This window comes from Crotalus tigris, unplaced genomic scaffold, assembly GCF_016545835.1.
Source record: "Crotalus tigris isolate CLP2741 ecotype Arizona unplaced genomic scaffold, ASM1654583v1 scf7180000017833.3397121, whole genome shotgun sequence".
NCBI classification, from domain to species: domain Eukaryota; kingdom Metazoa; phylum Chordata; class Lepidosauria; order Squamata; family Viperidae; genus Crotalus; species Crotalus tigris.
Window position 1 is genome coordinate 770898 of NW_024096661.1, and position 21912 is coordinate 792809.

A 21912-nucleotide genomic window follows, 5' to 3' on the forward strand; every position below is an offset into this window, starting at 1 on the left:
TCACACAGGAGAACTCCTTTGAAGATAGACCCATCCTTTCCGAAATAGTCAGTACAAACTAGGGTGTTATAGCATCTTTTATACATCTGATAATACTCTTCAGATATTATCATAGCCTGAGATGCTCACCTCTTGGGATTCTATAGTACTCTCCACAAAAGATCACTCTCAGAGACAATGCCTTTAATAACCCAATGTTGTAACACATAGAAATGTGGCATGGATATTTGCTGCTACTGCTGCTGGTGGTGATGGTGGTAAAATCTGGTTCTCTCATCCAGCAGCCCCGAAACTTAGTGGCTTGGTAGCCCGGATGGTGGGGGGGAAGAAAGAGGGGAACTGGGCCACACGAGTGCCCATCAGCCCATCGCTCATGCAAGTTGAGCTATGCACGCACACGGATGCACTCTGGCCAGCCACTCACGTGGCCCAATTCTAAATAAGCCACAGCTCAGTAGTGGGCCATGGCCCAGGGTTTGCTCTAATCCAGTGGATCTCAACCTGTGGGTCGGGACCCCATTTGGGGTCGAACGACCATTTCACGGGGGTCGCCAAACAACGCAGTCCGCCATTTTTTTCCCCTTTTCCTTAGCTGTGCTACTCCCTTTTATTCTATTGGCTTTTGAAAGCCAATAGAATAGACTCTCTTGAATAGAGTCTAATTCTATTGGCTTTCAAAAGCCAATAGGAATTGTCCAGGCTGTCTCTGCCCTACTGAGCCCGCCAAAAGTCCCATTCTGGGACTACACCAGTTGAGTAGTCCTCGACTTACGACCGGTTGAGTAGTCCTCGACTTACGACCGGTTGGGGGTCGCAGCATTAAAAAGGTTGAGAACCACTGCTCTAATCCATTCAGAATCTTCTATAGAATGCAATTGCTTTATTGTGACATGGAATTTTTTTTAGATAGCATTTGTCTGTGTGTTTGTGTATGTGTGTCGTTTATGTATTGATTCAGGGTACTGCTATGTAGACTCCTTGCACGCTAGCCAGCATGTTCAATACAATGACAATATTTTTTAAAAAAAGAATATCCAGTCTAATGCTAAGAGAAATTAATTCTAAAAGCAACTTGAAAGCATTGATGCAAGTTTCCTTTTAATTAAATTCAAGTTTCCTTGCATCAGAGTGCATTTTCCATGTCTAGCACCACTAAAACTGTGTCATTAAAGTCTTACAGAGGAAAAAAAAAAAAGAATCAACACATGAAACATAGAAATTTCTTTCAGTTGAAATTAATTTTGGGATGAAAAATTATATTCAGTGACTCTATTGGTGTCTTTTCTCTTGAAAAACAATATTCAAACATGAATGCATACCTGACATACAAAATAAACAAGGCTCTGGTTATCATGCATAACTCTATATTTGATCTGCAGAAGAAATGTATATTTTTCTGCTTATCCAAATGTGTGACAGAGCACATAGAGAACAAACAGCAGAGTATTCATAACATGCTGATCAGAAGGATCACTCCTATGCGAAAACCTAGGAATATACATAATTTCACTACAAAACTAAGGAAAACAAAAATTTAGGATATGATAAAATTTCATTCTGAGCTATCTGTGGTCCAGCTGCAGAGGAATCTGTTGTCCAGTTGTAGAGGAATTAAGATTTATGATAGTAGCAGGTGCTGCAGTGACAGTCAGTGTGATTCTCGATCTTCCTAGTTCGATCATTTGGAATGAAAACCTGGAGAAGCAAACTCTAAAATCAGATTTAAACCACAGTGAGGTTACGTACTATTTTCTCACTTAAAGAAAAACCTTCTTTCATCAGTCTTTATGGAGACTTGGAATGATTTCCTGTGCTGGGGATAAGTGACCTACAGCCCTAAGTGCTGTTGAACTATAATGCCAACATATCTTTTTAAGACCCACCATCTTAACAGGATTGCTGGAAACTATAGTAGCACCAAACTTCCTTCAGTCCCCAACCTAGGCTAATTCTACAATTATTATGCTGTATATGACCTATTCAATGGTGGGATTCAAATAATTTAACAACTGGTTCTGTTTGTCGTCATCACCGGCACGATGCACCTCACATATTTGTCATCACCACATTGTCCTCCTCACTGGCGCGATGCACGTCGCATTGACATTATCAACGGTGCAACGCACATCTCATTGACATCAACGGCGCAATGCACGTTGCATTGATATCATCACCAGCGATCATGCATCTCATTGACGTTATCACCAGCGCAACACGCATTGCATTCACATCATCACTGACACAACATGGGTCACATTGACATCATCACCAGAGCGACATGCCTCACAGCAGCGGCAGCATCACCAGCACGATGCACCTCGCAGATTTATTGTAACTGTTTTGCCGAACTCAAGAAAAAGTAAGGTATCGGTTCTACTGAACCAATGCAAACTGGCTGGACCTATTATTCCATGTAAGGTTAACTGGACCTATTATTCCATGTAATAGGACCTATTATTCCATGTAAGGTTGAGAGTTCAATCCTAGGCAGCAGCAAATGTTCCTCTATCAGGGCTCAAAGAGAAAATATCTACTGCAAACTCAGCATAGGTGTCAGGAAGGACATCCAGCCAGTAAACTCTCAGCTCCATTCGGTCACCCTGACTCCACCCCGAATAAAGGGATTAAAGGGTCATAAGAAGAAAAAAACCTCTATAAAATCATTAGTTTGAGCAGTTTCATAATGCACTGCAATTAAAAGACCTTTCCCCAAAGCACAAAGAGGGAGTGACATCAGGTGACAAACATTTGCACTAGACGGAATGTTAATGTCAGGAGGAAGAAGAATTAGCCTAACATCTAAAGAAACATTTGGTTTCCATCTCTTGGACAGCAGCTCTTTACCCCCTCAGCCAACATGCACCAGCCAGTTAAAGCTCATCAACCCATGTATTTAATCGCATTGATTATAAAATTATTTTAGACTCTGTTCCTAATGGTTATACATCTTCTGGAGGTGGGCTTCTTTCAGGGTAATGGCACATAAGTGGAATTCCAACTGTTGCAGTATATTTTAGTTTGGTCAGCATATTATGGTTTAGTTGGTTTTTAGGTTTATAGTATTGCTTTCTTTGGGGTTTGTATTTATAGCTGACTTTTTGTACATTGTCCAGAATCATTTTACTTGACTGAGGCAGCCACATAAATGCTATCAATCAATCAATCAACCAATCGATCAATCAATCAATCAATCAACCGTCCTCCTGTTCATTCTATTAAGGGAGATTCTGGATAAATGTCCCCAAGTCATATCTCTGATAACGGACATTAAATATAATGTTCAGAATTCATTCCAATTATATATATATATATATATATATATATATATATATATATATATATATATATATATATATATAGGTTTTCGCGGGTGTTTGTATGTAGGTCTTTGGTTATTCGGGTTTTCTCCCATGTCAAATTGGAAGTGTCTTGGCGATGTTTCGACAAAGTCCCATTCGTCATCTTCAGGCTGGTGTTTTCTGCTTCGTGCTTCTAGGAGCAACGTCGAAACATCGCCAAGACACTTCCAATTTGACGCAGGAGAAAACCCGAATAACCAAAGACCTACATACACACACACACACACACACACACACACACACACACACACACACATATCTGATATTTTGGCAGAATTCTTGTTTTTCCCTAAATGAAAGCACAAACTCAGAATATTCAAACACAGATTGAAAACAAAACATGTTCATTTGTCTTCTGCTTACAGTCCCTTCCTGTAGCACTCTTTTGCACTCTTCGCAGTTCCTGGTTGTATACTCCATATGGAAACTAGGCTGAAGAGGAAGAGTAAACAAAATTGTAACCCACTGTACATCGCCTAGGGGTAGTCCCATTACCTCTCTGAAAGCTCTTGCCACACAGCATTTCGCTTCTGAAGTGATGTTCTTCGGCACGGGCATGGACTTTTTTGACCTCATGGGAGTTGGATAAGCTCTTGAGAAACAACATCCTGCACATTGGTACACAGGTCGGCCATTGAACACTCTGGTCATGTAAGTGTTCAAGATTAGTTTACATTCAGTACAATCTAACAAACAGACAAAAAGAATACAGAAGAAAGGTTAGATCCTGTTCTAGATTCCATTTAGGTCTCCACATTCTGACATGGAATGTTACACTGCATCCTAATGAGCTTAGACTGTATGACGGGACAGAGACGTTCAGCTTTTTACACATGTGCAGTCCATTTCCAAACAGAGAAATCATTCTAAGTTCAGTGTCCTTAGGAAAATTTACACACTAATCCATAATAAAAATACGTAGAAAAACTTGAATGAGAATGTGTAACATCAGGAATAAAATCATAAGTTTTCATTCATTTCTTTCCTTCCAAACTGGGAACCAGCTTTCCTTCTTTAGTAAAATGGTAAAGATATTTTTAATTAATTTAATCAAGCCATAGTGTGCTCACTAACGAGGATTATATAAATCAATATTCAATTTGCACTAGAACATGTCCACGCACATGTTTACATAGACTAATCTTTTCCATTTATCAAAAGTGCATCAGTTCTATTGTAGATTTCCTGAGCACTTTTATTAATCAAAGAATTTATATTTCTGTTTTTGATCTTTAACTTTTTATTAGTCCTGCCACACTGGAACATTAACATACTTGGCCATCCTGCTGCTAATTTCCATTTTGGTTCATTTAAGAACATGTTATAAAATATTGGCCATAGTAGAGGCTATGATAACAAGTTAATCTGATCGATAGGTCATATATTTTTTAATAAACGCACTACTCATTAGTTAGATTAAGTTGAATGCTTTAAATATCCTAAAATGGATACCGCCTGGACCAGTGATCTGTTCATTTTTAGTTTGTTGACAGGAAGGTCTAGATCTTATCTTGTGTCCTTGAAGAACTCTGTTCTGTACATTTATTTCCTGGAAATAAATGTACGTTTAATTGTAAGTTTCTGACCTACAACTTCCATAGAGAAGAGTGATGAAGAAAATTTGTTCAGCTTTTTTGCAGTGTTTTTGTCTTTCCATCAAACATCTTTACATACTGTGTGATCACATGATATAGTTTATCAATCTCTCTACATGATTGTGAAGTATTTTTTAAAAATAAATGCTTTCAGTGTTTTCCATATTTTTCATAGCCTGATGAATCTTTGCTTGGCATTAACTTCTCATTAAATAATGTAGCAAGGGGGCCTTCTTAGGTGAACTATTAAGAGGGTCCCTATTGGAAAGCTCTACGCCTTATACTCATTCACTGAGTCCATAATGTGGAAGCTTTAAAAAAATATCCCGATGAACCATGGCCTACTTTTTTTAGTATATAAATCAAAGAATATAAATTTTCTCATTTTTTTTTGCACAATAGTCCCTGAAAAGTATGCCAACTTCTGCAAAATTGTCTATAGATGGAATTGTTTTTATTTAATTAGGTATATGCCACATGTTTATTTATCCAGTGTGTTTACACTGAACTTATTTATTGGCAATCTACTTTGATTAAGCCTTCTGAAATTTAGACCTACGCAGACATGGGAGTCAGTGTGTCAGTTAGAACTTGTGAAGTGGTTATGTTGATAGCTGTAGCAGTTGTTTTTTTTTAATCTCACTTGCTGGTTATGTATTTATATTTTTCTTGTTTGCTGTGTTTTTAATTGTTATTAGCTGCCCAGTGTCACTATGGTGAGATGGGTGGTCAAATACTTTGAATAATATAAAAAAATAAATACATACATACATTCTTCCTTCAATATAATCAAACAATCTAATAGTTTAGAAAACATAAAGCAATCTAATAATTACATTATTAAACTAGAAGAATCAGCACTAACAATAAACTCCATATGTTTTCTTTTATTTCATATTTTAAAAGCATCTCACCATGTGTGATAAACTCTTCCTCTGGCAATGATTGAAAAATATTCAGAGACACAGCTAACAAGGCACAAATGGCAATGGCATACTTTCCATAGTAATCCATGATGTTCCTATAAAAAAGAGAAAAACAGTGGACTTTCTGCCTCCATACAATCTTACATTAATTTCTGTTGATTAAATTGACTTACATGTACTGTACATACAAATCCAATTAAGGTGTAGGTTGAATTATAGGGATTTAAAACCAGATAGCCACCAGATCTTAGCTGCAAAAATCTGGAATTATCTCCAGAAGGTTGAAAAAAGACATATGAAACACTTTCTTTGTTCCATGACTTGTCTGTTTGTAGTCCATATCTGATTGCCTAATGCTACTTTAGTGGACTTAGTTTTAATCTGATTTCTGAGTTTTGAATTCTGAATTGGCTACAACTGTGAGCATTACTTCAAAAATACAGTATAGTATTCCTTCAAGAGACCTTCGTATAGTGGTTGCAATCTACAATACTTACCTTGGAATCAAGGAAACTGAATTGAAGAGCCTTAAGTTTAAACCAGGATTCTACTAGAAAACATCTCATTCAAGATGCAACATTGGGTAGCCCGAATTGAACCAATCAAACTCTCTTTAAATGTCACCATAACCAAGAATGCGCAATCAACCAAAATAACCTATACTGTAAGTAAACAGAGAAGTGGGTAGCAATTGGATTAGTTTAGGTTCTTAGAAAAGCAGGGTGGATCTGATCAGAGATGAACAGAGATGGAGCAAGCAAATAATCAGACATTTTCGGACACAGCGTCAGATGCATTAGAAGTTTGCATTGTATTCAGGCTATGCTGGGATGCCAGGTTGCTAAGCAAAGGCCAGATGAACAGGTCAGAGGAAGATATACTAGCTGCTTTTGGGAATTGATGTGGGTTCCTCCCTGTTGTGCTGTGGCTCAGTGTCAGCTATTGGAGTGATTCATATTCACTGGTCACCTCCTCTGCACCCTTGTGCAACCCGCCACTCTCTCCCCCACCCAGCAGCAGTCACTTACCTGCCTGCTAGGCTGGAACTTCCAGCTTCCCGTTGGCTTCCCCATTTGATTTTTCTGTGGGAAGCTGGCTGGAAAATTCTAAATGACAATCACATGACCGCAGCTGACTGTAGCAGCCTGAACAAATTTTGCCAAATTTCAATCTCATGGCAGTCATAGGTTTCAGATTTTGGATAGATTCTTGAAGTTAGCCCATTCTGAGGTTCCTTGGTTGAAAAACTGTTGCCCTATGTGTACCTTCACTCAACTGACACTTACAAGAATGAAACAGACAATAAGGGTTGTAGTGGTATATAGATTCAAAAGAGACTGGCTGAAGTTAATTAAAAAGACATGCAAATGACAAACCAAATGTTTTCTTACTGGACCTACAAAAAAGGCTTGTTAAATCTTTGAAGAAATTTGTATGAGGAGATAAAGAATTGAAGAGAAATCCTATGAATGAACTAAAGATGAAGACTACTAGAAGTGAAAGGAAAGAATATAAAGTTGGTTATATTTGATCAAAGTTACAATAAGACATTTATTTGCAAAGTTATGGCAATCCTTTACAAACTTTTTGCTGACATTAGGGTTGAAAAGTTGATGTTTAATGAATTTGCTTATAGATAAGGAATGAGATATGAGATATCTGTTTGTAACCTTATGGGGAGTAAAGAGTTACTACATTTGTTTATCATTGTTGCAGTGAAGGTTGGAAGTCACTTCTTTATATATTTCTTTTTCTTTATTATATTCTTTATTTTTGTTTTTTCTTTTTTCTTACAATTGACTCTTTCTTGTTATTCTTTTTTCTTTCTTTAAATTTAGTTTCTGTTTTACTGTTGTAATAAAAATCCTTAATGAAATTATATACCAATTAACTGACCAATATAAAATAGCAAAATGGATGTGCTTCTGTAATGACAAATTGTTGCTTTTTCTAAAACAAATATGAAAAAACTGTAATTGATAGAGATATTGAACGAGCTTTGTACATTTATTTCTTATTTCTTGGTTTGTAATGTGAATTTTAGGGTTGCTTTCCTGGATATGGTAAGTCTCCATTAAAGTGTCATCTGAGGGTTCTGTTTAAATTTTCTCTTGATTTTGCACCTCAACTGGAAAAACCCTCAATTGCAATTGCAATTAAACCTTGATCAGTGTTGTACCTATTTGATCCACCTATATTTGTCACACTTCATGCATTAAGTATCCATATGAAATACAATCTGTCTCTAACCTAGGAAAGGATGAATAAGTTATTGGCTACTAGTTGAATCTGCAAATCTTTTCTGGACACTTCTACTTGGAAACCACTTTTGGACTTTGTGCTTGAGGTGGCGAAAAAATGAAATGTTGATTTTTGGTTTTGCTGATTAGATAGGTTTGTTGTTATAGAAATAGCTATTGTACATTATCATATAAAAGTAAAAAGTTGAGGTTTTATGCTACTACCTTATTCTACTGTACCAAATGGAGCCAGAAGGCAATGCCTTTTCTTTTGTCCCTTACTTTATATTTTTCTCTTTTCCCCTTTTCCTCCCTTATTTTCCCATTATCTTCATTTTTCTTTATCTATATTTTATATTTTGATAAACTAATAAAAATATTTGAACTGAAGATCTTTCCTGGACACATATTGATTCTACTTAATCTAGAATTCTTCCATACTTCTAGCATTTACACTCTTTGTGATTATCTTCAGTTCTGTCCACTTAAAATGCAGAAATATAGTGGACCAATTGTTACTAATCCTTTTTTTTTTTTATTCACTCTTAAGAGGAGAATGAATAGAAAACCATCCAATCCGGACCTCACCCAAGAGTTACCCCAGAATAACAAAAATCCACTCAGTCCCAACTCATATAAAAAAAGAAATAGCATAAATAGCTTTTGAATCTCACCTCATCTGGCAGTTTCAGAATGTATATTTGTGTTCATTTGGCTTCTGGTTTACAAATAAAATCTAAACAGTTGTTATGATAAATAATGTGAATTGCAAGCATTGAAATCCCACAAGTGTTTCCTGGCTGCTGTGCCTTCCATTCATTGTTGGATTAAGAAATCCTTGTGAGTGTGGAATAATAAAATATCAGCAAATTGAGTACTTTTCTAACTTTTATCATGATTACACGCTGTTAGAGCAGCTGCATTAGAAAAGATAGGGGAGATACATTCTAAATTATGAAGCGCAGGAACAATATACATTTTTTGAAGTGGCAAAGTCCAAAAGTAGGTGAGTTGAGGCCAGAGGTTCTTCCAATAGGAAAATACATAATCTACAAAATCTGTAGAAATGCTATGATTCAATGGCACAAGGCCAGAAATAAATCAAGAAGCTTCCCAAAATAAATGTATTATGATAACAATCCAATTCGGAGCTGATTAGAAAGTAAAGCAAACGCTTCTTGAGAACCAAAGCATCTCTCTGCGAAATGACTTCCTAGTTTTTGCTGCAGCATTTTGCACTTCTCAAAAAGGTGCTTCACAAACCTAATTGGCTGCAACAGCTCTTGTTTCTTCTCTTTGATTCAAATCAGTGAGAGGAGAGACTGCCTGCCTACTGTTGGGCATATTATATGGAGCACACTGTGCTTGAGGATCCAAAGAAAATAAATGCAAAAAGGATTCCAACCTAGAAGAGCACCTTCTGAAAACAAAACAAAAGTATATAACATTCCCATAACCGTGCACACGAACACCAATTTTGAGATAAAAAGAACAGTATTTCTATATTCAAGCTTTTATATCTTAGGAATACTCAAATGCTTGTTCTTGAATCTGAATGGAAACTTCGTGGGCACAAGGCAATGTATCTATGATATACTAATTTAGCAAGAAAAAGCAACTGTTTTTAAGTGTTAGCCACATGAAATGTTACAAACATTTGCTCATTTGATATTCTCTACAAATCAACAATGCATATATTTATAAAAATAATAAAAGGCAGGACAAAATAAATGAATAAATCAGAGGTAGAGAGATACTGTACAGTGTTAACAAATAATATTACCTTCCTTTTTTTCACGAGAGTATGAAAGAGAGTTTTGGATGCTTAGCTGCAGCTTGTCTGACAAAGGTACAAAATGATAAACCTTGTGCTTTTCTTTTATACTAGCAAAATAGTCCATCTTCCACCCACACTTAAGCCAATGGATCAACTGTAATTTCACTCAGTGGCTCAATGTTGCTTGATGTAATTACTCTTCTGCCATATACTGATGTTATCTCTTTCTTTACCCTTAAACAGATTGCTTTTTCAATTGTCATATTAAAGAAGCGTCAGATGGTAATCACAAGGATCAATGCCATTGGCTTGTAGGAGGAGGGCTGTTTTAGTCCAAAATTAGAAGGAGTCTGGTAGTCCCTTTTCAAACTAACAAATTTTATTAAAAGTCACAAGCGATTTATCAGATTAAATCACTCACAATAACTATGCCTTTTAAAACAAATTTGTTACAGTAGTAAGAAAAAATTCTCAGATTCCTCTTGATATTTACCATGTACATTACTCTTTCATTATTAACTGCACTTCATTGCCATGTTTTTTAAAAAAAAAACTGCTGCCATAAAACAAAAATAAAGACTGTTTTGTTGACCAAATTTCCAACAGCTTTTTAAATGTCCTAATTTTCCTTTTTTTCCTTATGAACCCATTTTCTATCAATAGAAACCAGTAAAGATTAGTAAGAAAGATACATTAATTTACACATTACTTTACACAATACTGCTTCCATGTATATTTGTTTACTCTGCAATATTTTCTTTCTATCTGCAGTTTCTCTTTTTTTTAAAGTGTTTTATTTATAATAAAGTTAAAACAAAAATGGACATAACGTGACATTCCAGAATAAATACTCCTAACAATTTGTTCCTCTTAATACATATAATTAATACATCATTCTTAATCTTTAAATAAACGTATTCTTCTATACAATACAATTATATATACAGTTATATGTACTTCTGTCTTAACACTAGCTTGAAGCCCAAGCAGTTCTCCTTAATTCATACCACTAATAAAAATTTGTCCCAGATTTCAAAGTAGTCTGATTCTGTCTTATCCTTCATTTCCATTGTGAGCCTATCCATTTCGGCACACGATAAAATTTTATATAAAATCTCTTCTTCTGTTGGAATTCCTTTATTCCTCCAGTTTTGAGCGTATACCAACCTAGCAGCCGTGAGAATGTGTAACATCAAACAGAATACCCCTTTGTCATATTTCTGCATGGTTATGCCTAGTAAAAAGAGTTCTGGTTTTGACTCTGCCACTAACATTAAAATTTCTTCCAGCCATTTTTTAATCTTATTCCAAAAATCGCATATGATATAGTATGTCCCAGTTGCCAATTTACATTTCCAGCACTTGGAAGAAACATTTGGACCCATTTTAGCTAATCTTATGAGTGGGAGATGCCATCTATCTGCAGTTTCTCAAAGAGTCTTTAAATTGACTCACAATGATTTATGTTTCAAGCACATAACCATCAATCCCACAACATACAGATAATGCTACACATTCCACAAAAGTTTAGAACAAAATTACACTTCTAATTTTTAATTACAGTTAAGACATTTAAATTTCTATTTCTCTCTCTCTATGGATTATGAATTCTCTTTTGCTTGGATTTTGAGTAAGTGATAATTGTGTTACTATCTTATTTCTGAAGATTTCCGCAGAAACTGAATATGCATGTTAACTATTTCGCTTCTCCAATAACATAGTTTATAGTCAAGATATTTAATAATAATTAATGGTTTTCGTTCTGCTTCTGCCTTTTGGCACCTTTAGCTGAGGACATTTAATCATTTAAGCAGTTTTAATTGTAGATGTAACTGTAATGAACTGTAACAACTGTAATTATAGCTAATGTAGTTGAAAAGGTAGTATATTTTGTTTCAAGGAACAAGTAACTAGTTATGAATAGAGTATTTAATTTCATACTATTACTCAAAAAAATCTTAACTAAATTTGTAAACATATTTTTTCACATCCTACTTCTGAAAAATCCTATTTATGGAGGACGAGAACTGGAGCTGAAAAATTAATCAAACAATTAACCAACTATGCAAAATTTGACCAGTGTTGCTGTGCTCATATTGCTGAGAAGAATAGCAAGAATGGTGTACTGTATGGTCTCCCTACAATGTTGTTATACTGCCAGTTAATATATTGAATTATTATTGTTTCCTAATTCCTTTAGGTAAATATATTTGGGGTGTGCAAAATTAAGGATTATATAGCAATAAGAAGGAGGGAAGGGGAAAAGGGAGGGAAGGGGGAACAAGAAGAGAAGAGAGGAGACAAATTTAAACTGTAACTGCATTCACACTGATCTAACATCTTATTTAACAAAAATTGAGCTATGTCTCCCACACAGATACCTACATAATGTTGTAATCCTTCATATCTTTGCTTTATGTAAACTCTTTAGAACTTATTTTGAGTAGATAGCTATTATGTGTTGCATAATTTTTTAACATTAATGAAGATGGGCAGGTAGATGAAGATTTATAGTCAAGCAGGAGTGATCTGTGATGATTGGAGCCTGTGCCACATTAACAGATACAAATTTAGACTTTTATATAAACATAACAGCACTGTATATTGCACAATACACTGTACACATGGTCATTCAAAATTATAGTATAAAGTGAATGGACATTGGGCAATAGACTATGTCATGTGCCTTTTGCATTTTGGAAAACTATCATCTTACTAACATGTCCAATGCAGATCCTGTCTTGTACATATTAATATCAACATACACTCAACCACCATACAATTTAATTACATTTTTTCTGAGTATATCACTTTTTACTTAATTATATTACAGTATATCTAAATTGCGCTTCCCCTCAGAATTTGAAGGACTTATTTTTATCCTTGAATCAATGTAATGAAACAGCTTGCGATGAAAGACAATAGCTGATTCAATGTCATCAAGGAACAGGAAAGGGCATTGATTAATCCAGCTCTCCAACAAAATGTCAAGGGCAAATCCTTTATATCTTTAGGGCATCTCCTTTCCTGCTTGATTTCTATCACTTAGACAATGACTTGAGCTGTAGCTCTTTCACTTTGTGTCTGTGTGCATCTGTGTTTCCTGAACCACTGTATTTTTTTATTTCCATTATTTATTTTTTTATCATAAAAAGTAAAATACAAAACAAAAAAAACAAAATAAAAGAAAAGTATATATTCAACCCTAACAACAACAAAAAAGAAAAAATGGTGTACAAAAAAAGAGGAAAAGTGATCAAATAAATTTAACATTTAACATGTAGGATCTACCCTGGCTCATCCCATATATATATTTCCTATATATTCAAATAGGAAAAATTTTTAATAAAACCAAGCTTTCATCAGAAACTTCCGACATCGTCAGGGTTAAAGCTGGTTGACGGAAACGCCTTAAATAAGGTTAACTAACACTTGTGCCCGGCTCCTAGACCGCATCACCGGTCCTGGCCGGTTAAATTGTGTTCTAGTTGTTTCTTTGACGTCTGCACCTAATCTTTCTCTATCACTCCTTAGAACATTCTCACTTGCTCTCTCGATGTTGGTTCTTAGGTTTGTTAAAATCCTTTCATCTCCCTTCCCTTTAATGGTACTTACTTCCATACTGCCCCCACCCTTCTTCACCCAGTTCTCTTTACTATGGGTCTTGGGGGGAGGGCCATTAGATCTTCCTTTGGTGCCATCATATGTCCCATTGAGGCTCCATTTCCTCCCGTTCCCTTCAATTGTGGGTCGGGCGTTTCTCCCTGTTCCATGTTCCCTATCCTCTTCATCTTTCCTGCATAAGTAGCACTTATCTGGATGTCATACGGCTTAGCGCTTCCACTTCCACCCCCCACCTTAGTACTCTCTACATCAACTGTCTCCTGCTGTTCCATCCGTTGCTGGTGGTTATCGTTCTCATACGGGATGGATCCCCCGTGTATACATTCCATCAGAGAAGCCTCCTGTTGTGGGCGCAGGTGTCCCTCGTCCGTAATCCTTCGCCCACCCATGGAGTGAGGGGGAGGAGGAGAGATATCTCCCTCTCTTTTACGGCACGAGCGAGTCACCACACCACACTCCCTTCTTCTACATGTAAATCGCCCCTCTTCATTATCGTAAGCAACATTGGGCTCTAAAGTTTCACCGCCCGATATATATATATATATATATATATATATATATATATATATATATATATGTAGGTCTTTGGTTGTTCGGGTTTTCTCCCACGTAAAATTGGAAGTGTCTTGGTGATGTTTCGACGAAGTCCCATTCGTCATCTTCAGGCTGGTGTTTTCAGCTTCATGCTTCGAAAACAGCATCTTCAGGCTGAAAACACCAGCCTGAAGATGACGAATGGGACTTCGTTACCCGAACAACCAAAGACCTACATACAAACACCCGCAAAAACCTCAGAAAACACACACACACACACACACACACACACACACACACATATATATATATATATATGTAGGTCTTTGGTTGTTCGGGTTTTCTCCCGTAAAATTGGAAGTGTCTTGGCGACGTTTCGACGAAGTCCCATTCGTCATCTTCAGGCTGGTGCTTTCAGCTTCGTGCTCGAGGCACGAAGCTGAAAGCACCAGCCTGAAGATGACGAATGGGACTTCGTCGAAACGTCGCCAAGACACTTCCAATTTTACGTGGGAGAAAACCCGAACAACCAAAGACCTACATACAAATACCCGCGAAAACCTCAGAAAACAAATATATATATATATAATATATATATATATATATATATATATATATATATATATATTACCTTGAATGTAAAAAAGAGTAAGTCTGGCTGAAGAGAGTTAATGGAACTCAAAATAGCTATACCAGTTCTCTCTTTATTCTTTGTTAGCAACCTAAATATATATATATATATATATATATATATATATATATATATATATATATATATATATATATATATATGAAGAAAGAAGAAAAAGCAGTCCACAAACAGTTGCCAGTCTCTTATAAAGCTGTCTAGTCCATTATGTCTAATCAAACCAGTAAATTTTGCAATCTCTGCTGTGAGAAAATAAAATAAAATAAAATCCATCAATGTCTCTATATCTGGTTCAGCGTTTTGGTGGTGCATTTTTTTTAATTGCTGCCATCAGTCGTTCATGAATGCTACCTTCCCCGTAGATAAGGGCCAGCTTGTTTGGTGGGGTGACGCATTTATTATGATTGTTATCCTTTGCACTGACAGATAGAGAATGGGCCTTTTCCATAGATAAGGACTGTCTTGGTGGCAGGGCTCAATATCCCTATATTACCCCTGAGCAATTGTCTCTCTTGATTGCCTAGGTGGGAAAAACAAAAAGAGAGTGAGTAAAAAACAAACAAACCAAAATAAATATTTAACAACAACAAAAAAAGAGGTAAGAACTAATATTTATCCTCAAATGTGATTGAAGTTTTGAGAAGTACAAAGCAAGTGTGGAGTCCTGATCCGCGGTTCTGTCCTCCCACAAGGGAAACAGCCAGAGACGGACAAAGTGACTGATGTAAAGTACGAATAACTGGTTGAGGGATAATAAAGGGTAATCACATGCATTTTAGCCTGATTGGACGAGTCCATTCACACATTTATAAACCTTTGCTTTTCTATGAAAAGCTTTTTTTCCCCTGCTCCTTTGTTTTATTCCAACTGCGATCTCTTTGCTCTATGATGGGAAATTCCCAGTCTAAAGGGAGTGGCGACGCCACTTATCTAAAATGGCCTGATTTCCTGCCGCTTGCCCTAATGTCTATGAGAATGACTCCTTCTAAATAGACTGGACTCTCTCCACATGAAATATTAATGGGCAGACCCATGCGGATGCCAGCCTCACCCCCCCATCACTCTATATCTAAAAGACATTCATATGTTAGACGATGTTATGTTGGACTATTGCCAAGCTCTTATCACATCTCTTAAAAGCTGTCATTCACAGGTTACAGTAGCTCTGCCCGAGGAACCGTTGCATCTTTGTCATTCGTTAAAAGTTGTCGATTGGGTTCTGACAAAAGTATTTCAGCGTAAGAATTGCTTAGCTCCTCGTTGGAAGGGACCATTCCAGATCTTGTTAACCACCAACACCGCCGTGAAGTGTCAAGGTGTCACCTCCTGGGTACATGCTTTGTACTGCAAGGCAGTACCAGACCCAGACAGGGAAGCTGCATGGCCCAAGTCATCCAAATACACCAAGGCAAAAATTGAAGTTTTGCCCAACAGGAAAAGCCAGTGCCCCCCACTGGTGTATAATAGCCAGCTCCAATTAAAACAAGAAGAAATGAACACTGATCCATCCTCCTCTGACAACTGAAGAACTCTACACTACCTTCCCCAGCATAATGGAAGCCCAAAAGAGCATGAAGGAGACAATCTGCATCAGAAAATGCCTCATGCTTGCTGTATGGCTATGACTGTGTTATTGTTTGTAGGCACTAGTCTTAATCTATATAACACTCTGTACCCTCCCCATCTTACTTCTTAAACCTACTGAGGTTGTAAGTGCTTCTCAGGAAAATGCTTCCCTTACAGGGGTAGCAACAAGACATTGAAGAAACATCCATTCCAAGCCCCTTGACTTTTCCACAAATTTGTATTTAAGTTTGGTTGAGGTATATCGGGGCTGCTCATGGTTCGAGCAAATTGAGTGATTGTTGGGTGTGTAACTATGGCACAGGCGCTGAGGAAGACATGGTCTTCCCATTTGCTAGGCCCATGCCATTACAATGGCACCACTATAAGTGGTCTGGCAGTGTCTTGATGCTGAGTATACTGGAGGCAAGGATGCACAGCCTAACACCTGCATGACACTGAAGAAAGTGGCATATGCATTGGGTCAAACAGCTTCAATATCACCTCCCAAGCTACGGTGGTACTGGGCTGTAGTTCTTGTAATATCAGTTTTCGTATAACTTCCTCATGGAAAGAACATCCTGGAAGTCCCAGAATTAGACCTTGCTCTTATACCATAAGCAGGGATGCCCTCTTTTGTGATTCTTTCTCTAATGATGACTGCTTCTTCGATTCCTGGGTTAAATATCCGTGTTTCAATCAAACGTTTAATGCTAGGAAGTTCCATGGTATGACTCCCCAACTTGTGGTTTGCTGCCAGCCAAACAGTGCAACTTTAGCCATTGTGCTTCATTGGTAAAGTTCAATGCACATACTTCCTCTCCTCCATATCTCAGGCCCCAACATAAGGAGGATCAGGCTACAATTGCTGACATGCTTGTTTTCGATCCGGCTAAGTGGCTCCATGGCATAAAGGTCCCAGAAGGCATGCATTTTGTTTGTGGGGATAGAGCATACCGAATGCTCCCACTAGGATGGGTAGGTCGTTGTTACCTAGCAGTTGTTTTCCCAGGACTATTACCTCTCAAGGAACCTATGGACCTCCAATCTTCAGATTCTGTTTGGATTTATAGGCGAGAACTGCTGTGCAATGGATGGTGCTGATTTTTTGGGACCCTCAGTTAGGTATTAACTGAAAGTAAAAAGTTTTCTGTCCTTTTAGAACAATTGGCTAATACCACTGCTGATGGATTTGAGATAATCGATGCAGAACTGACAGCCATAAGGAAAACAGTATTGCGAAACCGAATCACCCTCGATTACCTGCTAGACCCGTGGTGGCGAACCTATGGCACACGTGCCACCTGTGGCACGCAGAGCCCTCTCTGTGGGCATGCGTGCCATCACCCCAGTTCTAGGCCTTCAGCTGGGTTTTATAAAACCTTTTCGCTTCAGGCCTCCGCCACTGTGTGCAAAAAAAAAAAGGTTCAATCAATCAACTTTTTGCGGGACAAAAAAAGATCTCGCAAAGTTGGAATTGTTTGATTGAACTTTTTAGTCCCACCCAGTCTACTGTTACCACCACAGCCATGTCCACCCAATGGGCCACACCCACCCAGCACCCCATGATACATAAGTGGGTTTGGGGTTGCAGTTTGGACACTCGGTCTTTAAAAGGTTCGCCATCACTGTGCTAGCCAAAGAGGGTGGGGTTTGTAAATTAGTAGGAAAATCTTGCTGTGTTTTCATTCTTGATGGGAATCAAAGCCTGTTTAATAAGATTACAAAAATAAGAAAGGTGGTTGCCTCATATAAGAAGGACTCCATTTCACTATTTGGGACCTTTGAAACAGGAGGATTGTGGAATATATTTTCCACTATATTTTCAGGCATGGGAGGAAAGATTCTAATGCTCCTTTTCTCTATATTCTTCATTGTTATACTTCTTTATATAATTATTTTGGCAATAAAGAAATGTTTGTTATCGTTCAGTCACAAACCTCCTACTGCCTGTAATGGCAGTGACAACCCGTGAGGCAGGCTGAAATATTTGTCTCTACAAAATTTTTTGCTTCCATCTGAAGCTCGAAGGCTTTCAATAGCATCTTCTGAGCAACTGTGGCCTAATTTATGCAGTACTTGAAAGTCAGCTTATCTAATGACGAACCAATCTATACTTCAATGGGATGCTTGCCTTGCCCAGACACCTTTCTACCTTTTCAGCCTCCTTTAGCTATGATACAGCACCCATAGTAATATATTACCACATTGCATAAAGTAGTTTTCCCCTTTAGGTTTCACTTTGTAATCATATAGTATCCTCATGTGGTCATAAACTTCATGACACTTGTGCGTTGCCTTTACATCACAAGTACTACGCAACTGTCAGTGTCTATGTCCACATTGTAGGTGTTCTCATTAAAGGAGAAGAAGTGGGGATTGTGAAAAAATAAAATCCATCAATGTCTCTATATCCGGTTCAGCATCCTCTTGATGGATAAAACTCCCAGAGAATTTGTTGATTAAATAGAGGCCTGAGCCTGCTGAGTGATATTTAACCATAGTTTGAACTATGGTCTTCTATAGAATATAATTATTGCATTTGCGCATATTTCTTCATAGAATAAGAAACCAGACAGTGTGGGAATTGAGGAACTACCCTTGCATCAGGACACCTTTTGCAATGGTACATGTCAAAAGGGCAGTGTGGAAAGTTGTGGTAAAAGCAAGAAGAAGGAACTAGCACAATTCCCCAGAAGTATGGGGTTGTGGTTTTAAAGTATAAAAGGATGGCACTAAAAGAGGGTTGGGGGCCAATCGGCCACAAGCCATCCCTCTTTGACTGCTTGTACGGTTGGCCCTCATTGCAATGGGTTATGACAAGTATGTACTTCTTGTGTGTGCTAAATTCCAATAAACCTATGGATCCTACAGCGAGATGTTTGTGGTGTGCTATCCTTGCCTTTAATGAGTTTTTCCGACACTGCTAATTCAGTCAATTTCAAAATCTATTCTTCAACATTAAATTTATTGTATTAAATTTATGCTTCTGTTTTGTACCACTAACAAACTACTAATCTTTTGCTTCCAGGATAGCAGATTCATGTCAGTTTCCTGACTGCTGTAAATCTCCAAGTTTTCAATTTTACATTATTTAACTAGTATGCTAAACTTGCATTCAGCAGAAGTCTCTCAGAACTTCAGCATAGCTAGAGAAGAATCTGCAAAGTAAACTACAACCACATTAAAAAGTTATTGCCGTTTGTTAGCATGAGGATGTAGTTGCCTTGTTGTATTTGCAGCAGTTTAAACCTGTTGCTCTTGCATTACAAAATTCTGTATTCTGTGCTTCATGGCCCTAAAAGCCAGTTGTTGTTTTTTGATATAACTGGCAGTTCTGCCAGGAGAATCTCTGCTTTAACTCTCACAATTTCCTTTAAATTATTAGTATTAATTGTTCCTGATAATTGATGTATAAAAATAGCTCTGATTTGTATAGGCAAATGTATAGGCTATATTGGATGCAGAACAGAGGATCCGCTACAGCCTATTTGGCCCTGAGCCATCTTGATCTGGATCTAGTCTAGTTATATGCATGGATACACTCAGCCAAAACACTATTTTTCAGCACAAGGTAATGTAAATATTAATCAATTCAATACAATTAAATCTTGATTGCTGTATATAATTGGTTGCATTTTCCTTGTTACCAGTATGATCTTTTTCAAATCATAAAATGGATCACATTTGAGCAGTCTATACATATCACTGATGCTCTGGAAAATGGCAAGCCTTTACATGTAGGTTTACATCTCAGGATTTCAAGATAAAGGTATTATTTCTCTATATCAAATTATAGATATGGCCCAACTAGAGTTGGCCTTTTATAGCAAACTTGAAAAAAATAACATCTTTCCTAATATATTTACTCTCTTTCCTTTCTTTCTTATTTATTTTTGTAATATGACTTTGACATTGCTAAACAATGTCAAACACTTTCGAGGAAATGGGGTGATGATGCAAGTAAATACAGCTTGCAGACATTGACAGGGTCAGGCTTTTTCCTTTTTTAAGAGGAATTTTGGAATGTTTCTGAATTTAAAAAAATAGGATTCATACAACCATGTTTTCTATCTCAAAATGGTGAGTTTTAGCATTTGTAGTAGGAAAGGGATAAACATATATTCTTCTAACTTGGAAATCAACAGTTCATAAATTTAGAATGAAGAATATGTAGTGATTACAATCAATGTTTTGTCACTCATTTCCTTAGCTAAAAGAACCAAGAATTTCATTCTAGAAGTACATTATTTTTAAAAATCTTTTATTACAAAACCCATCTCTTAATCTAGAATGTTATTGCACATCTAGCTTTTCATTTGCACTCCTAGTAATTTTGTTTTTCTCTGTTCCAAATATATAGCACTCTACTCAATTCAATATCCGTTTAACTGGCAATATAGCAGTAGTTTGCAATCAATGAAAGAACAGCAGGGATCCTCTAAAGTCTTTGAGCTTGTAATATTAATTAGATGGAAAATAAAAAGGAAATTTCTGTAAATAATAATGCAGCAGTAAAAATGTCATAGCAGCAGCCATTTTTATCTTCCATATGCATTTTTATTATGTATATTTACTGTGAATTGGGAAAAACAATTTTTAAAAATCTGGAACATAAGGTCAGGTTCTACGCACTCAGACTATAAATGTATTTATAGTAATTTTAATATGTCATAGAAAACTAAGATCCTAGAAATAATATTCTAAAACAGAGGTTTCCAACCTTTCCAGGCTTCCAGCCCGGAGGGAAGGAGCAGTTTCAAAACTGGTGTGCAGGCACGCACACAAACAAGGCCATGCGCACTGTCATGACACTCCTGGCCCTGTTCACACATGCGGCATGCGCATCCCTGAAGCAGCTAGCAGCCCCGTTCATGCATGCGCAAACAGGCCGTACACACCTGCTTGGAGCTAGGGACCCCCGTTTGCACCCACACATATGCACAAACAGGGCACGGGTGCTGAGTGGGCGGGGAATGCTCACCCACGCATGCATATACCGGCCAGCCATTTCCACAGCCTGCTGGCCAAGAGCCCATAGATTGGGGACCCGTTCTAGAATTTCAGTTCAACTTTAAACTCTTTTCCATTTTTTTCTCATAGTACCTCATACCAGGCCGTGGCATGCCAGCAACCAGTCCACACAAACAAGCAAAGCCCCATCCACAAAATGCAGGCAGCACACAAAACCACACCCCCTCCGGTGCACGGAAAAACCTCTCTCCATGAAACCAGTTCCTAGTGCCCAAAAGGTTGGGGATCTCTGCCTCAGACTATATATTGTGACCAGATAACATTCATGGTTATAAATCATTCAGCTAATGTTTCGCATATGATAATTTTTATTTTATTATTAAAAGAATAGTGCTTAATGCACTATGTGATTCTACCAGTATCAATCACGAATCCCACAATTCATCTCCTTCTACTGTTTAATTGGGAGTCACTTCATCGTGGTGTGAAAGTTCATGCAATAATGATGATGCTCAGGAAAGTGAGAAAACTTGCATTCTGTGAAAAGATGCAGCAATGTGAAGTTCTCCGACTCCACACATCACAATGGAGGGCTAAAACTATTCCCTTACCCCAAACTGCGTTACAGGATCTACTCCCCTTCTTTAACCATTTGAGCAGAATTCAATCTG

General features: G+C 37.3%; 1 protein-coding gene across 2 annotated transcripts; it reads right to left on the reverse strand.

Moving 5' to 3' along the window:
* Window positions 1-1419: 1419 nt before the first annotated feature.
* On the reverse strand, window positions 1420-9959 carry CGA (glycoprotein hormones, alpha polypeptide). Of its 2 annotated transcripts, none has more exons than XM_039343051.1 (4): window positions 9904-9959; window positions 5869-5975; window positions 3855-4045; window positions 1420-1695 (listed from the first exon to the last, which is right to left on the reverse strand). In XM_039343051.1, exons 2-4 carry the CDS (start codon window positions 5966-5968, stop codon window positions 1612-1614), a joined length of 375 nt encoding a protein of 124 aa, XP_039198985.1. In that variant the 5' UTR covers window positions 5969-5975; window positions 9904-9959; the 3' UTR covers window positions 1420-1611. The 2 variants fall into 2 exon arrangements, with proteins under 2 accessions (XP_039198985.1, XP_039198986.1); XM_039343052.1 differs by lacking the exon at window positions 9904-9959 and adding an exon at window positions 6378-6439.
* Between the last annotated feature and the right edge of the window lie 11953 nt (window positions 9960-21912).

Excerpts from the sequence above, each read along its gene's own strand:
- CGA (XM_039343051.1), bottom strand. The coding sequence starts at position 5,968 with ATGGATTACTATGGAAAGTATGCCATTGCCATTTGTGCCTTGTTAGCT. Across the intron at positions 4,046-5,868 it reads GGAAGAGTTTATCACACATG|ATTGTACTGAATGTAAACTA; the intron begins GTGAGATGCTTT and ends TCTGTTTGTTAG. Across the intron at positions 1,696-3,854 it reads TGGCAAGAGCTTTCAGAGAG|GTTTTCATTCCAAATGATCG; the intron begins GTAATGGGACTA and ends TTGCTTCTCCAG.